Below are 18,146 nucleotides of genomic sequence, written 5' to 3'. Positions count from 1 at the left end.
TAATGTGTAAAAGTTTTCAATTTTGAGAAGATCCCATTTGTTTATTTCTTCTTTCATTGCTTATGCTTTGGGTGTAAGGTTTAGGAAAACATCTCCTATCACAAGATCTGTAAGATATTTCCCTACATTTTATTCTAAAAGTTTTGTGGTCTTAGCTTTAATGTTTAGGTCTTTGATTCATTTTTAGTTAATTTTTGTATAAGATGTAAGATAGGGGTTCTCTTTCGTTCTTCTGGCTATGGATATCCAATTCTCCAAGCACCTTTTGTTGAAGAGGTGGCTCTGTCCCAGTTGAGTTGACTTGGCTGCTTTATTGAAGATTTATTGACAGTAGATGAGAGCATCTATTTCTGAATACTCAACTTGATTCCATTGGTCAATATACCTGTCTTTATGCTAGTTTCATAATATTTGACCACTGTAGCTTTGTAATATTCTTTAAAGTCAGGTAGTGTGAGACCCCCATATCATTTTTCTTTCTCAAGGTATTTTTAGCTATTCAGGGCACCCTGTCCTTTGAAATGAATTTGATTATTGTTTTTTCTATGTCTGCAAAGTAAGTTGTTGGGATTTTAATTGGCATTACATTGACTCTATAAGTCAATTTAGGTAGAATTGATATCTTATCTATATTTAGTTTTCTAATCCATGCTCATGTTATGTCTTTCCTTTAATTTAGGTCTTCCTTGATTTCTTTTAGCAATGTTTTATAGTTTTCTGTGTATAGGTCTTTTATATCCTTGGTTAAATTTATTCCTAAATATTTGATTCTTTTGTATATAGAATTTTTTCTTGATTTCCCCTTCAGATTACATGGCCATTGTATATGGAATTTTTTCTTGATTTCCTCCTCAGATTACTCCTTACTAGTGTATAGAAGCAGTACTGATTTTTTGTGTGTTGCCCTTGTATTCCTGACAAATTGCTGTACTTATTTTTTTAGCATTAATAGCTTTGCTGTAGATTTTTTTGGTTCTTCTGCATTTTCATGCCATCTACAAATAGTATAAGTTTTACTTCTTCCTTTCCATTTTGGATGACATTTATTTCATTTTCTTGCCTAACTGCTCGAGCTAGAACTTCCAGCACAATCCTGAATAGCAATGGTGACATTGAACATCCTGGACTTTTTTCTAATCTTGGTGGCAAAGCTTTCAGTCATTCTCCAATGAGTATGATGTTAGCTGGGGGGGTTTCATATACATACTTTATTAGATTGAGGAAGTTCCCTTCTATTCCTATCCTTTAAAGTGTTGTCATCAAGAAAAGATGTTGAATTTGGTCAAATGCCTTTTCTGTATCAATCAAGATGATCATGTAGTTTTTACCCTTTGATTTATGACATTGATTTTTTTGTGTTGAAACAACTTGCATACCTGGAAAAAAAAACCTACTTAGTCATAGTGTATAGTTTTTTTTAATGTGGTTCAATTTGGAAGTATTTTGTTGTGGATTTTTGGACCTATATTCATTAAAGAGATTGGTCTGTAATTTTCTTTTCTTGTAGTATCTTTGTTTGGTTTTGGTATTAGGAAATGAGTTGGCTTCATACAATGAATTATGTAGCCTTCCTTCCTCTTTAATATTTTGAAGAGTTTGAGCAAGATTCATACTAATTCTTTCTTGAATGCTTGGTAGAATTCACATGTGAAGCCATCTGGTCCTGGACTTTTTACTTGTGATTGGTTTGTTGACATCTTCCATTTCTTTTCACGTCAGTACTGATTGTTAATGCTTTTCTAGGAAATTGTCCATTTTGTCTAAGTTTCAGTTTTTTTAGCATATAGTTGTGCACATTATCCTCTCATTACCTCCTTTATTTCTGCAGGGTCAGTAATTATGTCCCCCTTCCCATTTCTGATTTAATTTATTGAATCCTCTCTCTTGCTCTTTCTTTTTTGTTAGCCTAGCTAAGGGTCCACTGATTTTATTGATTTTCTCAAGGAACCAACTTCTGGTTTTCTTGATTCTCTCTATTGTTTTCATGCTCTCAATTTCATTTATTTCTGCTCTAATCTTTGTTGCTTCTTTCCTTTGCTTTGCTTTGAGGTTAGTTTGCTGTTCTTTCTCTAGTTCTTCCAGGTGTGCTAATTCCTCAATTTTTGCTCTTCGGTTTAAATATATGTGTTTAGAGCAATAAATTTCCCTCTCAGTACTGCCTTTGTTGCATCCCATACGTTTTGATATGTTGTATTCTCATTTTCATTTGCCTCGAGATATTTACTGATTTCTCTTGTTATTTCTTCCTTTACCCTCTTGTTGCTGAAGAGTATGTTATATAATCTCTATATATTTGTGTATTTTCCAACCTTCTACCAGTTACTGATTTTCAGCTTCATTCCATTATGATCTGAGAAAGCATTTTGTATAATTTCAATCTTTATAAATTTATTAGACTTGTTTTGTGACACAACATGTGATCTATCCTGATGAATGACCCACAAGTATGTGAGAAAAATATATATCCTGCTGTTGTGGGCTGCAACGTTCTGTAAATGTCTGTTAAATCTAGTTCATTTATCATACTATTCAAAATCTTTGTTTACTTTTTGATTCTAGGCAAGGTGTTCTATCCATTAATGAAAATGGTGTATTGAAGTCTTCAACTATTTTGTACAGTTGTCTATTCTGCCCTTCAGTGCTGTCAGTGTTTGCCTCATGTATTTTTTAGCACACTGGCTCGATGAATAAATATTTATGATTGTTGTGTCTTCTTGATGAATTGTCCCTTTTATTAATATATATAGTCCTTCTTTGTCTCTTTTAATTGTTTTATATTTGAAGTCTAATTCTTCTGATATTAGGATATCTACTTGTTATTTTCTGATTGTTGTTTGCATGAAATATCTGTTTCCAGCCTTTCACTTTCAAACACTTTTGTCCTTGGGTCCAAAGTGAGTCTCTTATAGACAACATATAGATGGGTACTGTTTTTTAATCTATTCTGCTAGTCTATGTCTTTTGATTGGGGAGTTTAATCCATTAACATTTAAGGTTATTACAGTAAAGGTAGTACTTTCTTCTACCTTTTGTCTTTTGGATTTTATATGTCATATCTTGTTTTTTCTCTTCTTTAGCCCTTAATGATATTCATAATTTCTATACTCTTCTCCAAACCTCCTGCCCATCTTTTGCTATCTTCTCATAGCATTCCCTTTAGTATTTCTTGTAGAGCCAGGCTCTTAGGCCCAAATGATCTCAGTGATTATTTGTCTGAAATATTTTAAACTCTTGCTCATTTTTGAAGGATAATTTTTCTGGATATAGAATTCTTGTTTGGCAGTTTTTGTCTTTCAGTATGTTAAATATATCCTACCACTGCCTTCTTGTCTCCTTGGTTTCAGCTGAGAAATCTGCATATAATCTTATTGAGCTTCCATTGTATGTGATGGATCACTTTTCTCTTGCTGCTTTCAGCATTGTCTCTTTGTCTTTGACATTTGACAATCTGATTAGTAAGTTTCTTGGAGTAGGACTATTCATGTCTATTCTGTTTGAGGTGTGCTGCATTTCTTGGATCTGTAATTTTATGTCTTTCATAAGAATTGGAAAATTTTCAGTAATTATTTCCTCAATTTTTATTTCTTCCCCTTTTTCCATATCTTCTCCTTCTGAGATCCCCATGACATGTATATTCATGTGCTTCATGTTGTCATTCAATTTCTTGAGACCCTGCTCATAATTTTCCATTTTTTCCCTATCTGTTTTTCTGTGGATAGGATTTCAGACATCCTGTCCACTATTTTACCAATCCTTTCTTCTGCCTCTTCAAATGTACTGTTGTATGTCTCTATTACGTTTTTCATCTCTTCTATTGTGACTTTCATTTCCATAATTTCTTTTGAATTCTCCTATATGGTTACCCAGTATCTTCCTTATATCCTTCAGCTCTTTTACCACATTTTCCTTTAGCTCATTGATCTGATTTAGAACATTTGTATGAACATGTTTAATTAGTTGTTTTATCCCCTGAGTCCCATTTGAAAGGTTCATTTGTTCTTTTTACTGGGCCATATCTTCATGCTGCCTAATATGATTTGTGATTTTTTGCGGATGTCTAGGCATCTGGTTTCCTTGATTAGTTTACTCCAGAGGTCATTTTCTCTCTTTCACGTAGGCTTTTCTTGTTGGTTGGCTTTATTCTCTACTTGTTCTTTGGCATTCAGTTCAACTTATTCTAAACCTCTAACATAGCTTTTCTTTAACTGATCCACTTTTTTCAATTATGTCCTGAGAGGATAGGCCCAAGACTTAGCAAATGGCTATGATTGGTATCAAGGTTCCTGAGGATGAGACCCAGCAGGTTGCCTGTCTTTCCTGTGAAGCCTTTTGATTCTGTGCTTTTCCTATCCTACCCAGCATGTGGTACTTATCAGTCCACATCTGCCCACTGGCATAAAATGGCATGGTGTCTTTAATTCTCAGTAGACTCTGTCCTTAGGGGCATGGTTGAGACACAGGCTGAGGCAGAATGTAGATTGTTTCTTTTTTCAAGACCCTGGGGTTTGAAATCTCTGCATGAGAGCCACCATTTTTGCAGGCCTTGCCACCCCATTTTCTTGGGGAAGATACATCCTTTAGGGAATTACCTCCTTCACATGACTAGTTACTTGTCTCTCAAACATAACTTAAGTCTGCCCTTGCTGGAGAAAACAACTCAAAATGCCTGAGACTTTCTTTAATGGGCTGCTAAAGAGTTAAAAAAAAAAAAAGGAAAGAATGAAAGAAAATGAAAAAATAATTCCTTTTCAGAGCTGATGCCTAGCCAACTGGGTTCACCGATTGATCTAAAGTTGGTAGCTGGCTCTATGTGTCCCTTTTCTTGGGTCACAGCCCTTTTCCAGTATTCTGAGCCCAGCTGACTCCAAAAGCCTCTTTTCTTTTTTCATCAGCCCTGCCTCCTCTCAGGAGAGAACTCTAGGTTCCTTTTATGCTTGCCCCAGGTTTATCTGTGCTTGGAGCTTGTATTTAGCAGTCTGAATTTGTTAATTATATCCACAATCGAATCTTGGTTGAGCTATCTTCCCTTTCTCCTAGTAGATACTGCTTCTTTTTCCCCAAGGGAAGAGGCTCCAAACAGCTTGCCATGTCAGTGGGGGAATGGCACCAGCCTCCACAGTTTGGGAGGATTTACTTATAGTTCTGTACTTTGATCTTGGCTTTTCCACCTGTTCCAGATTTATATAGGATGTATGTCTGCTTATGGATATCCCTTAAACAGTTTTTCCAGAGAATTATTGGCCATTTGCTAACTACCCTATAGGATGAACTAAATTCCACACCTTTTTTCTCCACCAACTTGCCCTGCTTCTGTCAGTATTGCTTTTATACAGTAGTAATGAGCAATTTGAAGAGGAAATGAAAAAAATCTAGTTACTATAACAACTAAAAAATCAAATAACTAGGAAAATTTTAACCAAGGATGTAAGATTTATGCATGAAAACTACAAAACATTGCTAAAATAAATCAAAGAAGACCTAAATAAATGGAACAATATTCAATGTTCATGTTTTTGAAGTAAAAATATTACTAAATGTCGGTTCTACACAAAGCAATTTGCAGATTTACACAATCCCAATACAAATTCCAACAGCCTTCTTTGGAGAAATAGAAAAGCCAATTATCAAATTTATATGGAAAGGTGAGGGCCTTGAAAAGCCAAAACAATCTTTAAAAAGAAGAATGAAGTTAGAGGACTCACACTTCTGGTTTTAATACTAATTACAAAGCTACAGTGGTCAAAACAGCATAGTACTAGCACAAGGACAACTTTATAGACCAATGGAGTAGAATTAAAAGTTCAGAAATGGATCCTTACACTATGACCAATAGATTTTTTCAATTGAAAAAATCATAGGTTTACAGAAAAGTGGTGCATAAAATAGTCTTCCCATATATCATTTTATTGTTAAAACATTGCATTAGTATGGTGCATTTCTCACAATTCATGAAAGAACATTTATAATTATACTATTAACTATATTACATTGTTTACAATTCTGTTCACCATTTCTGTTTGTTTTCTAAAATTTTTATTCTAGTAACATATATACAAGCTAAAATTCCCCCTTTTATCCACCTTCCAATTTATAATTCAGTGCTATAAATTGCATTCGCTTTGTTGTCCTACCATCACCACCATCCATTTCCAAAACCTTACACTGAACCCAAAGAGAAACTCTTTTCAATTTAAGCCTTAACTCCTCATTCCCTACCCTAAATCTTTTCAAAGAACCAACTTTTGTTTTTGCTGATTCGCTCTCTGTTTTGTTTTCTGTGTGATTTATCGCCACTCTAATCTTTGTCATGTCATTCATTCTGCTCACTTAAGATTTAATTTGCTCTTCTTTTTCTGGTTCTTTCAGTTTTGTGGTTAGGGCTCTGATTTGAAATCTTTCATCTTTTTAAATACATACAATTAGATCTATAAAATTTCCTCTCAGCACTGCTCTGCCATGATCCTATAAGATTTGGTATGTTGCATTTTCATTTTCATTCACCTCAAGATATTTCTTAATTTTGCTTCTAATTTTCTCTTTAACCCATTTTTTGTTTATGAATATGTTGCTTAATTTCCAGATAGTTATGAATTTTCCAGTTCTTACTCTATTATTAATTTCTAGCTTCATTTTATTGTGACCCAGAGAATATACATTGTATGATTTCAATATTTTTAAACGTATTGAGTCCTTTTATAACTCAACATTTGGTCTGTCCTGGAGGATCATCCATGTACATTGAAAATAATGTATATTCTGGTTTTTTTGGGGTGAAGTACTCTATATATGTCTGTTAGACCTAGTTGGCTTAGAGTGTCCTTCAATTCTTGTATTCCTTATTGATCTTCTGACTAGATATCCTATCCATTATAGAGAGTGGTTTGTTAAAGTCTCCTACTATTAAGCTAGAACCATCGATTTCTCCCTTCAAATCTGTCAATATTTGGTTCATATATTTTGGACTTCTGCTTTAGGTGCTAGTATATTTGTAAGCATAACATCTAATTCCCCTTTTGTATATCCATGATTGTCCCTTATGAGTGTTTTTTACTTAAAGTCTCTTTTATCCAGTATTAGCATATCCACTTCAATTTTCTTGAGATGACTATTTGCATAGTATATTTTTTCTAGCCTTTCACCCTCAACCTACTTGTATCTTTGATGTTAAGGTGAGTCTCTTGCAGAGAACATATAGTTGAGTCATGCTTTTTTATCCATATGACTCTCTATATTGTTCATTCATTGCTTCCCAGATATTCTTTAGTTCTCTCTGCACTTTCCTTAATCTTTTTGAGCATGTTTAAGATAATTTTTTATAGACTTTATATGGTCTGTCTACATTCTCATCTTCTTCTTAGTGTTTTCTGGATTTTTATCTTCTTCCTTTGAATGGACCATTTCCTGTTTATTTGTTGTCTTTTACATTTTTATTTTATTTATTACATCTTATTGCATATTGCCCCCCCCCCCCACCTTTTTTTTAACATGGGCAGTGACCGGGAACTGAACCCAGGTCTCCAACATGGCAGGCGAGAACTCTGCCTGATAAGCCACCATGGTCTGCCCTACTGTCCATTTTAATATTTTAAAAAGTTAACTCTGTGATTTACTCCCTGAATGTCTATTTGTTGATTTTGTAACCAGATAGTGATAAAAGACATTTTCTTGAGCTTCAGCCCTCCTACCAGGAATGTCTGTCTAAGGCCAATGCAGCGTGCAGGATTTTCCCTGTCTTTCTGAGCCTCTGTCTTGTCCTGGGCTTTTGCTTATTAGTTGTTTTGGAGTTTCCCTGTTTACAGGAGTTTGGTGTCCCCTCTGTTTTCCAGAGAATGACCTCAATTCCTTGGGTGTTTCAAGTGACAGGGCTTTGTCCCAGACTCTCTGCCTCTGTAGATTTTACACTCCTTTTGTTGTCTTAAGCCGCTTTTGCTTGACATATTCATTTTGGGAGGAGGACACACCATAGAAGATTTTTCCAAGACAGTCTTTCCCAGTCAAAACAGGGCCAGGGGCCCACAAAGGGGGCACAGACTAGCTCCAAACTACCCTGGGGAGGGGATCAGGAAGGATGCCAGAAGCTTCTATGATGGCTCACCAAAGCTGAATTTTTCTGGCATGACCAGCAAATGCAGTCCCATGGCCAATGGTCCTCTGCACCCCTGAAGAAGCATAGCATCTTAAGTCTCCACCATGTCTACCCCTTTATGGGGCTGACTGAAACAGTGGCTACCACTGCCTTTGTCTGGACATGTTGCAACAATAGCTGCCCTCTGAGCCTGGCACCCAGTGATCCAAATTTGCTAATCAAAAGCTGTGATCAGTGATCAGCCATGCCCATCCCTGTTCTGGGGAAGAGGATTTTTATGTTCCTTTCTGTCACTAGAGAGCTAGACAGTGCTGTACCCAGAGCATTCTGCCACAAGAGTGGGATACGGGTGCCATTAACAGCTGGACAGAGAGAGCAATTTATTCTTCTTTACAGTAATTTATCACCCTCTTCCTCTGCTTGTCTCTGGACCCTGCTAAGTATTCTTCTGGCATCTGAAGTTTCAAAATTGTTGTTTCAGACGGTTTCTGACTGTTTAATATTTTCTTTGGTGGAAGACTGACTCCTGGAGTTCCATTCTCTGCCATCTTCCCACAATTCTTGAATCTGACTTTTTTATTATTATTATTATCTTTTGGCATGAGCAGGCACTGGGAATTGAACCCAGATCTCTGGTATGGCAGGCAAGAATTCTGCCACTGAGCTACTATTACACTACTTTGATGTGCTAACTCTAAAGGTCATTTTCTCTCTCTTGCCTAAGGTTTATAATAATTTGGCTATGTGTTAAGACTCTTCTTTGATGTTTAGTTCAACTTATATTGGACACTTAGAGTAACTTGAGTTTAACTTCAGATTTTCTTAGGTCTTCTGCATCTGTTTCTTTCCATGAACCTGTGGTACAACTTTTATGATTGCCCTTTTATATGCAGTTGATTGACCTCCACTGGAAAGCTTCCTTTCCTCTGTACCTTCTCTAGGACTCCTGATCTGTTGTGTTCATTTTTGTACAGAATTTTTACCCTAGCTCCTACCTTTTGCTGAACTTCTCCCCCTCACTCAGTGCTCTCTTTATAATTCTAAGTTCTGGGACCTGTGCTGCCTAATAGCATTTCAGTTTTCTTCATTCCCCTGCCCCCCCACCCCCGCCTCCATGAGGATTTTCTGTCTCTGGTTACTTCTTCTTTAGGGTATCCCTCCCCAGGAAGCCAGATAGGGTCAATGTTCAAAAGTTGCATGTTTTTTTCATTTTGCTATTTCAGCAATCAAAGGTTTAGTTGGGTGTGTGCACCTCATGTCAATAATTCTGCAGCAGTCTCTTTTATTTCCTGGGGGCCCTTTTGTATGCCCATGCTCACCAGCTGCTTATGTTGCACCCTGGATACCTGTGCTCTTCTTTACCTGTGTCTGGATGTGTATGGGATTCTAACTCACTGCTGTGAGTGGCTGTGAGGTCTGCCTCCACAGCAGGAGGTCTCCAGGCTATCCTGACTCTGGGTAGCTCTAAAGTTGCATGGGACCATGTTAGAGGGAGGGGCATTGACTGGGAGGACTGGGCTGTAGATCTCCTTCCTTTATTTTGGTGTTATTTTTCTTTTTCTTTGCTTCTGCATTTGTAGAATCCTTCTCCATTCTCTATCATCCTCTGGTGTTTTAAGCAAGTGGGACTTGTCCTTTTATTAGTTGTTTCTGTGGGGAGACTTTTTCAGGGGATGTATTACATCACCATGTTGATGATATCACTGCACAACTTTTTTTTGCATAGACAATATTAACACACTTGGAAACATATTTGAGGTCAAATCAATGAGGCCCGAACCATCAAAATCTATTTCCAGTGTCCATCTGGGAGATCTGAGTGGCATGGGTGCAAAGTCATCTGCAGCACTGCTGCTGGGTGCCAGTTGGGTTTTGCCATTTGATTTTTGAGAAAGGTGTCAAGTCCACTCAACTGAGAAAGAATGGTCTCTTTACCAAATGTTTCTGGGAAAACTGGATATCCATAAGAAAAACAATTATGTGTGAATCCTATATCATAACATATACAAAAAATGAACTTAAAATACATCAAAGACTTACATACAAGAACCAGGACTATACAACTCTTAGAAGAAAATGTATGGAAGCTTCCTCAGAACTTTGTGATAGTGAAAAAGTTTCACGTTTCTTAGACTTGAAAAACACAAGCAACAAAATATGAAAAAAATTGATAAATGCGATGCCATCAAAATTAAAAGCTTTTGGCATCAAGGACTTCATTATGAAAATAAAAAGGCAACCTACAGAATTGGCGAAAATATTTGGAAGCCAAATATTTGAGGTGTTAAATACCCAGAATTTATAAATAAATCCTACAACTCAGGAGCAAAAAGACCAACATCCCAATAAAAAATGGACAAAATATTTGAATAAAATTTCTCCAAAGATGGTATACAAATTGCTACAAGCATTTGAAAAGATGCTAAACATTTTTAGATGTTAGGAAATGCAAGTCAAAACCACAATGAAATACTATTTCACGTCCTCCAGAATGTTTACTATTCAAAAAATGATAAATCCTGTTGTAAAGAATGTAGAAAAAGAGGAATGCTTGTTCATTATTGCTGGGAATGTAATATGGTACAGTCACTGTGGAAAACAGCTTGAATGTTGATCAGAAAGTAAAGTATACCATAAGATTCAGTAAGCCCACTTCCATATAAATACCCCAAAATAATTGAAAGTAGGTGTTCTAGTTTGCTAGCTGCTGGAATGCAATATACCAGAAACAGAATGGCCTTTAAAAAGGGGGAATTTAATAAGTTGCTAGTTTACAGTTCTAAGGCTGTGAAATTGTCCAAATTAAAGCAAATCTATAGAAGTGTCCAATCTAAGGTATCCAGGGAAAAATACCTTGGTTCAAGAGGGCCAATGACGTTCAGTGTTTCTCTCTCAGCTGGACAGGAACATGGTGGCGACTGCTGGCTTTCTCTCCAGGCCTCTGGCTTCATGAAGCTCCCTGGGAGGCATTTTCCTTCTTCATCTCCAAAGGTCTCTGGCTTGTGGACTCTGTGGTTCTCTCATTCTGCTGTCATGGTTCTGTAGATCTCTCCTCATTCTCAAAAGGGATTCTTTCAAAAATGTTTCCTCTTTTATAGGATTCCAGTAAACTAATCAAGACACATGTAGAATGGGTGGAGATATGTCTCCATCTATTCAAGTTTAATACCCACAATTGATTGAGTCACATCTCCATGGAGATAACCTAGTCAAGTTTCCAACCTATAGTACTGAATAGGGCTTAAAAGAAACTGTTGATCCCACAAGACTGATTGGGATTAAAACATGGCTTTTCTAGGGTACATAAATCCTTTCAAACTGGTACAGTAGTTATTTGAACAGATATTTTCATGCTGATGCTCATAGAAGCATTATTAAAAATTGCTGAAAGAGGGCAAGCCATAGTGGCTTGGCAGGCAGAGTTCTCACCTGCCATGCCAGACACCCGGTTCAATTCCTGGTGACTGCCCATGCAAAAAAAAAAAAAAAAGATTGCTAAAAGGGGGATGCAACCCAAGCGTCCATCAACAGATTAATGTGTAAACAAAATGAGGACTATATATGCAATTGAATATTACTAAGCAGTGAAAAGGAATGAAGTTCTGAAACCTGCTATATGCTTTAACCTTAAAAATACCATGTTGAGTGAAATAAAACATACCCCAAAGACAGAGTACATAGTCTCACTGATATGAAATAATTAGAATAAGGAAATTCATTAGAGTCAGAAAGTAGTTTCCAGGGCCAGAGTGGGTGTAGGGAATTGGGAGTTAATGCTTAACTGGTATAATTAATTAACTGGTATAAATACTTGGGGTGATGAAAAAGTTTTGATAATGGCTTGTGGTGGTAGTAGCACAACATTGTGAATGCAATTAAAACCACTGAATTATATATATCTAAGTGTGGCTGAAAGGGAAATTTTAGTTGGTATATATTACTAGAATGAAAATTAAGAAAATGAAAACCAGCCACAGAGCTGTACAACACAAGCAGTGGACCCAGTATAAACTATAAGCTATAGTTAATAGTACAATTAAAGCAGTATTTGCTCATCAATTAAAGAAGATACCACAATAATGCAAAAATCTTAATAATGGGCTGGATATGTGAGAACTTTATTTTCTGCATCATTTTTTTCTGCAAACCTACAACTTCTCTATTTAAAAAAAAACTGCACTTCAAGTATCTAGCAGAGTAAACATAAGTAGATATAAAAAGAACAAAACTTAAATGCTACCAGAGAAATAAACATATTGCCTGCATAGAAATAACAATTAGACCACTAGCATATAGCTCATCTGCAACAATAGATGTTGCTTTCTTTAGGACCCTTATTGCTTTGGGTTTGGGTTGAGACAAAAACACAAACCAGAAAGTTAGACCTGGGCAAATTTGCTTATGAATCAAAGTTTACATTTTTTTTGCACAGCAAAAGACCCCATATACAATATGGAGTGATAGAAAAGAGATTGGAACATCAGGAACTCTCATACATTGCTGGTGGTGATATAATCTGGTAAACTACTTAAGAGAATTTTGGGACAATATCTACTTAGCTGTATATCTTATGATGCTTACACATATTTTAGAGAAACTCTTGCTCACCAGCAGAAAGAAGACATCTATAAAAGATATTTATTGCCGCACTGTTAGTGTTTGATAAAACTGAACAATGTGCATATCCAGGAACAAGAAACTGGTTTACTCACACACTGAAATTGATATGATAGTTAAAAATAAATGAAGTAGAACTACATATATCAACGTAGTTTTAAAATGTTGAACTACATAGAAAGTTTCAGAGTAAAACATGGTATGCCAATGTTTTAAAATAAAAAAAAATAGAATAGAATGGTATGCATTGTAGTGTATACACACACTTCATAAAGTGTAAGAATAAACTAGGAACCAAATCCGTAAAATTTAACATAGTGTCACATCTGGGATGAAGTAGAAGGGAAGAGATCATAGGAGGGATACACAAAGGACTTAAATATAGCTGTAGTATCTTTTCTCGTGAAAAAATACTGATCTGAAACAGAAATGGGAAAATGTAATCATTTTTAAAACCTGGGACATGAGTACAAAGATGTTACAGTTTTTTTTTCTGTATTCTTGAATTACTTCAAAATAAAGTAAAATATTAGAAGTAGAAAGATAAAAATAAAAGCAGAAGTTAATAAACAGAGTGTATATCATAGAATTAACCAACAAAATAAAAAGATGTGTTATTGAAAAGATCAATTCATAACAATAATAATAACACTCAAATGGCAAATCAAGAAAAAGAGATGGCATAAAGAAGCACTATTAAGAATGAAAAAGGGAAAATAAGTACACATTGGGATTTTTAACATAAAAATGTGGAAGCATATTACATAGATAATTTTCTGAACAAATCCAATATTACTAAAATTTATTATGAAGTAATATAAAACAGGGATATTCTAATAGCCACTTAAAAAATGAATCAGTTAAAAAAAAAAAGTCTCCCAAAGGCACCAGATCCAAATGCTTTCAAGGAAAGTTTTCTCAATGAACTGATGATGTCAATATTACACAAGTTATTCCAGGAAATAGAAAAGTGGAAAAACTTCCCAAATCATTTTACAAAGATAGTACAATCTTGACATTCAAAGAGTATTAGCTAAGTAAAAAAAAAAAAAAAGGATAAGCTCATCTTCCTTGTAAATGTACGTGCCAAAATATTAAGTAAAATATTAGCAAATTGAATCTAATAATGTCCAAAAACCCTATAGGGTTTATTCCAGGCTTGAAAAGTTGGTTCGAAATCTGAAAAATCTATTAATATAAGACACCCTATTAGTTCAATAAATGGGAAAAAAATCTTGCAGAAAAATATTGGATATTATTTTATACATTTAAAACTAAAAATTTGAGCAAACTCAAAATAGAAGAGAGGAACTTCCTTAATCCAACCCAATAAAGACCATCTAAAACATAACAGAAAATATAATTCATAGTGATTCTTTGGAAGCATTCTTATTAAATAATGGAATAAAACTACCATCATTACTATATATTTAATTTGCAGGTTCTGCTCACTGTGAAAAGATAAAATAAAAACAGTGATGAAAGATTAAGAAAGAAAAAATAAAATAAATTCAGACATTCTAAATGGAAAATCCTAAAGACTTTTTAACAAACATTTGAATTAATAAGAATGCTCAGCACAGATGCTTATTAAGATCAACATACAGAACAATTAGTTGCTGTTGTCCTGATAGGAATAAAATAATAATTAAAGAATAGACAATTAATTTGTACTTACCATGCCATTTATGTAAGATGTAATAAGTTCTAACTTTTTTTTTTTAAATAAAAAAACAGATACATCTTCCTTGGATTACCAGCAGCCCTACGAGGAGTAAGCTATATTCCAGCCTTATTGATCCTATTTCTTTTGAGGAAGCGTCGTCTACCTGGTGAAAATGTCTCTTCGGGAATTGTGCTTACAGAGACAAAGGTGACTGGAAAGGAAAATGAATGCAAAGATATGCACCAAAATTCCAAAGCTTCGAATGATGATGACTTGGAAACTAAGCTGTAATGCCCTGTCATATCATGCTTCTCAGAGTTGAAGAATACACTGTACAACTTAGTTGTTTCTAAATCAATGGTTATCTTATGTAGAGGTACTGTAGGGTGACTTTTTCTTGGCTTTAAGAACCTGCAAAGAAAAAACTTATTCAAGATAAAAATGTCCACTGATAATATTTCTGAGGCATCAATGGGGCACTTGAGATTTTCTACAGAGGACATTTGTAACAACCCTTAAAATGGGATATTACAGCCAGCATCATTTTTATGTTAAAAAAAAAGCAATTGCTTCCTTAACTCATGCATCTCTTTTTCCAAGTCCCCTCTCCCACAGTGCCTTTTCCAAGTGGTTCTAAAAATGACCTGTTATGAAAATTATTTCTGATTTGATGCTGGAGTTATTCAAAGACTGAAATCCTCATCCTACTTAAGAGAAAATTTGAATATTTTATGTAAATTTATCATAAAATTTTTTTGTGTGAAAGAACCCTACATTTTATTCTACTCAAGAATTGTTCTTTAAATATTCACCCATTCCAGACATGACTATTTTAAAATAGGTTAGCCATTAATATGATATTGCTTGCTTTCAATTCTTTCTCCACTTTATTGCTCAAATTATATATTTGATCATTTTTGTTCATAGTACTGACAAATTTAATCAGGTTATTAAAAATCATATAGCAAAGATTGTTGGAATTTTTTTTCCAGTGGTTTGAACCCTGGTGATTAAACTCTCCCTTAAAAACAAATGTCTGAGTCAAAAGTGAAAGGTAATTATTAGGAAAATGCTAAAGGCTGCTTTCTTGAGGCTTCAGATGTTGTCAAAGATACCCTTCCCCAGATTCTTGAGGCCTCCTCAGAGCAATGTTGATGCCACCCGTGGTGTCCTAAGTTGGAACACAATCACTAATTTTCCATAAATCTCCCTAGAGGATGAAGATTTTAAAAATGGAACTTCTCTTAGGAAACTGAAAATAATAAAATTCAAGACACATTTAAAATTTAGATTTGCTTTTTTTTGTATGCTGTATGGTGGAGGTCACATTTGATTCTTTCTCCATGTGATTATCCCATTATTGCCATACCATTTGTTGATTTTTCTTTTTGGACGTGCATGGGCTGGAAATTGAACCTGGGTCTCCTGGATCGTAAGCGAGAATTCTACCACCGAACTTCCCTTGCACCTCAAATGATACCATTTGCTTCTATGATTATTTTGTAATTCATGCATGGATTTTAGAGGTACAAGCAGTTTTGCTGATAATCTTGGCTTTAGATTCCAGAGTATAGTATGAAATGACATGTACTTCTTCCTATTTTCCCTCTTTTTTCTCCATTACATTGAAATGACAGTCAATATGTAAAAATGAGATGAATCCCTAATGCTAAGAAAAACATGGGACAAGAGTGCTGGGGAAGGAGTTGGCAATATACTTTGGTTATCTATGCATAATGTAAAGGGAATGAGAGTGTCTCTGGATCCACAATGGTGGCAGGTGTCATCCAGTCTACTCTGACTGTACTTGAAAGTAGGTGAGAGCCTCTGAGTTGCAGATTCTGTAGGGCCTCTGATGTTCAAGTTCAAAGAGTGGAAGTTGGTACCTGGATGAAAGACAGCCCAGTTAACTGAAGGACTGTCTTGAGATATTTTGCAGGTCAACAAGATTTCCTGACAAATTCTGGTATCACATGAAAAGAAAAAAAACAAAATAAGGAAGACTAAGTAGGGCAGGTATTGGGGAAATTATTAAGAGTTAAGTTTTGGACCCATGGACTTTGAGACTTTATCTGTGGGTCTATTACAATAACGAAGATTTAAGTCAGGGGTAGTGTTGAATGTGAGACAGGAGATAACATTTGGAGAAAGAAGGTAGGTATGACTACACTAATGGGGTGTAGTGAGTGTTACAGTCTGATAATATGAAATTTGAAGCTGCTTCTTGTTGGGAAGATATGGAGAGAATGGACTGGAAGCTGAAATAAGGTACAAAGGCTTACCCAACTTCTACATCCAAAAGTATGAGAGTTGTGAGAATAAGTAAATAGCTACCACATGAGATGTTTTCAGAGAAAGCAGTGTCTTCAGGAGAAATCCAGATTTTGATTAGGATGAAATGTTGGAGAATATTCACTTGTGAGCTTGAGGATCCAGAAAGTTTTGGTGATGATAGACTGTGAGTTTCGGAGAACAAGTGGATAGATTTCAAGAACTGAGGGAACCTGAGAGAAAAATCACAGAATGAGATGTGTGGAAATTAGACTTAGGGAAATTAGAAGGGGAATAAGTATCACCTAGAATTCAGGGCTTTTTAGGTGAATGATTTTAAACAGGAACAAGATAATGAGATTAGTCCTTACAGAGAGTGTTGGTGAGATTGTGGATGTCAAATAAGGAGAGATTGTGGATCCTTTGTCATGGAAACCCACTGGAGAAGCTGAATCTTACTTGAGTACCTAAGGGTCCTTTTTGACCCCCTGTTGATGGGTTTAAGGTGATCAGAGGTAGCTGAGTCTTACTCCATGCACAATTCACCCCCTTGATCTCCCAAATGGAGTGTAGAAAGCCCAGAGAGACATGATTTTGGACCCAGTGCCTTAGGTTCACTCTTATCCTTTCATAGGCAAGATGGAAATTTATTCTGAGTATATAGGGTTCTCCAATTACTTCAGTTGGATTAGGAGAGCAGGACAGAGAAAGTGAAACTTGGAGTGCTTGGGGGTCCTTCATTCCTTCTGCTGTTTGAGTCTAAGAGGTCAGTTCTTATTCTGAGCTTTTGAACTTCCTATGTCAAGTTAGAGGTAATAGAATAGCAGACAGGAGTGGAGAAGAGAAATAGGAGACTAATGGATAGCATGAAGTCTAAGGTAATTAATTTTCATATCTAATATTGTGGGAAGTCTAAAGTAAATGGAATTAGATATAATGGTTTAATATACTATTTATAATTCTAAATGCTACCAATATTTATAGAAACTTAAAAAAATAAGAACTTAAAAATAACATCAAAAACTTGATAGAAGATATGTAAAAGGAAGAAGAGGGGAAAACTATTCCATATTTTATAGTATAGAGTTAAATATATTTTAACTGGATAAATTAAGTTATAATAATATAAAATATTATTTAGCAATACAGGTCACTACTACAAGAACAAAAAGTAGAACCACTTAAAGTGGTAGCCTCTGGGGCACTGGATTAGTCATGGAAGTGGAGTGGGGCAAAGAGCAATAATTTTTTCTTTCATCTTACTTCCCATTGAACTCTAATTTTATTTTTTGCCACGTGCATGTAAGACATGATTGAAAAGAACCATTTCACTAAGAATAACAAATAAGTAAAAGCAACAATAATGAAAAAAAAAACATGATAATGAAAGAAAAAAATTATGCATTTGAGAGAAGAGAAAGATTCTTCAGTTTATAAGAGTTGTTGAGGGTCTCCAACAAGTCTTTATTGAACAATTGCTTTTGTCATTTCTATACTTAGTTTTAG

General features: G+C 35.2%; 1 protein-coding gene across 1 annotated transcript in view; it reads left to right on the top strand.

Annotated features, from left to right (window-relative positions):
- SLCO1A2 (solute carrier organic anion transporter family member 1A2) overlaps nucleotides 1-15,109 on the top strand; it is a 58,767-nt gene extending 43,658 nt beyond the window's left edge. Inside the window, exon 14 of the mRNA XM_077167939.1 lies at nucleotides 14,441-15,109. Coding sequence (XP_077024054.1) covers nucleotides 14,441-14,660 — 220 coding nt within the window. The 3' untranslated portion in view covers nucleotides 14,661-15,109. The remainder of the gene's footprint in view (nucleotides 1-14,440) is intronic.
- Nucleotides 15,110-18,146: the final 3,037 nt, after the last annotated feature.

The sequence above is a fragment of the Tamandua tetradactyla genome, chromosome 7, assembly GCF_023851605.1.
Source record: "Tamandua tetradactyla isolate mTamTet1 chromosome 7, mTamTet1.pri, whole genome shotgun sequence".
In the NCBI taxonomy this organism is placed as follows: domain Eukaryota; kingdom Metazoa; phylum Chordata; class Mammalia; order Pilosa; family Myrmecophagidae; genus Tamandua; species Tamandua tetradactyla.
This window is presented reverse-complemented; position numbering and strand designations above follow the sequence as displayed.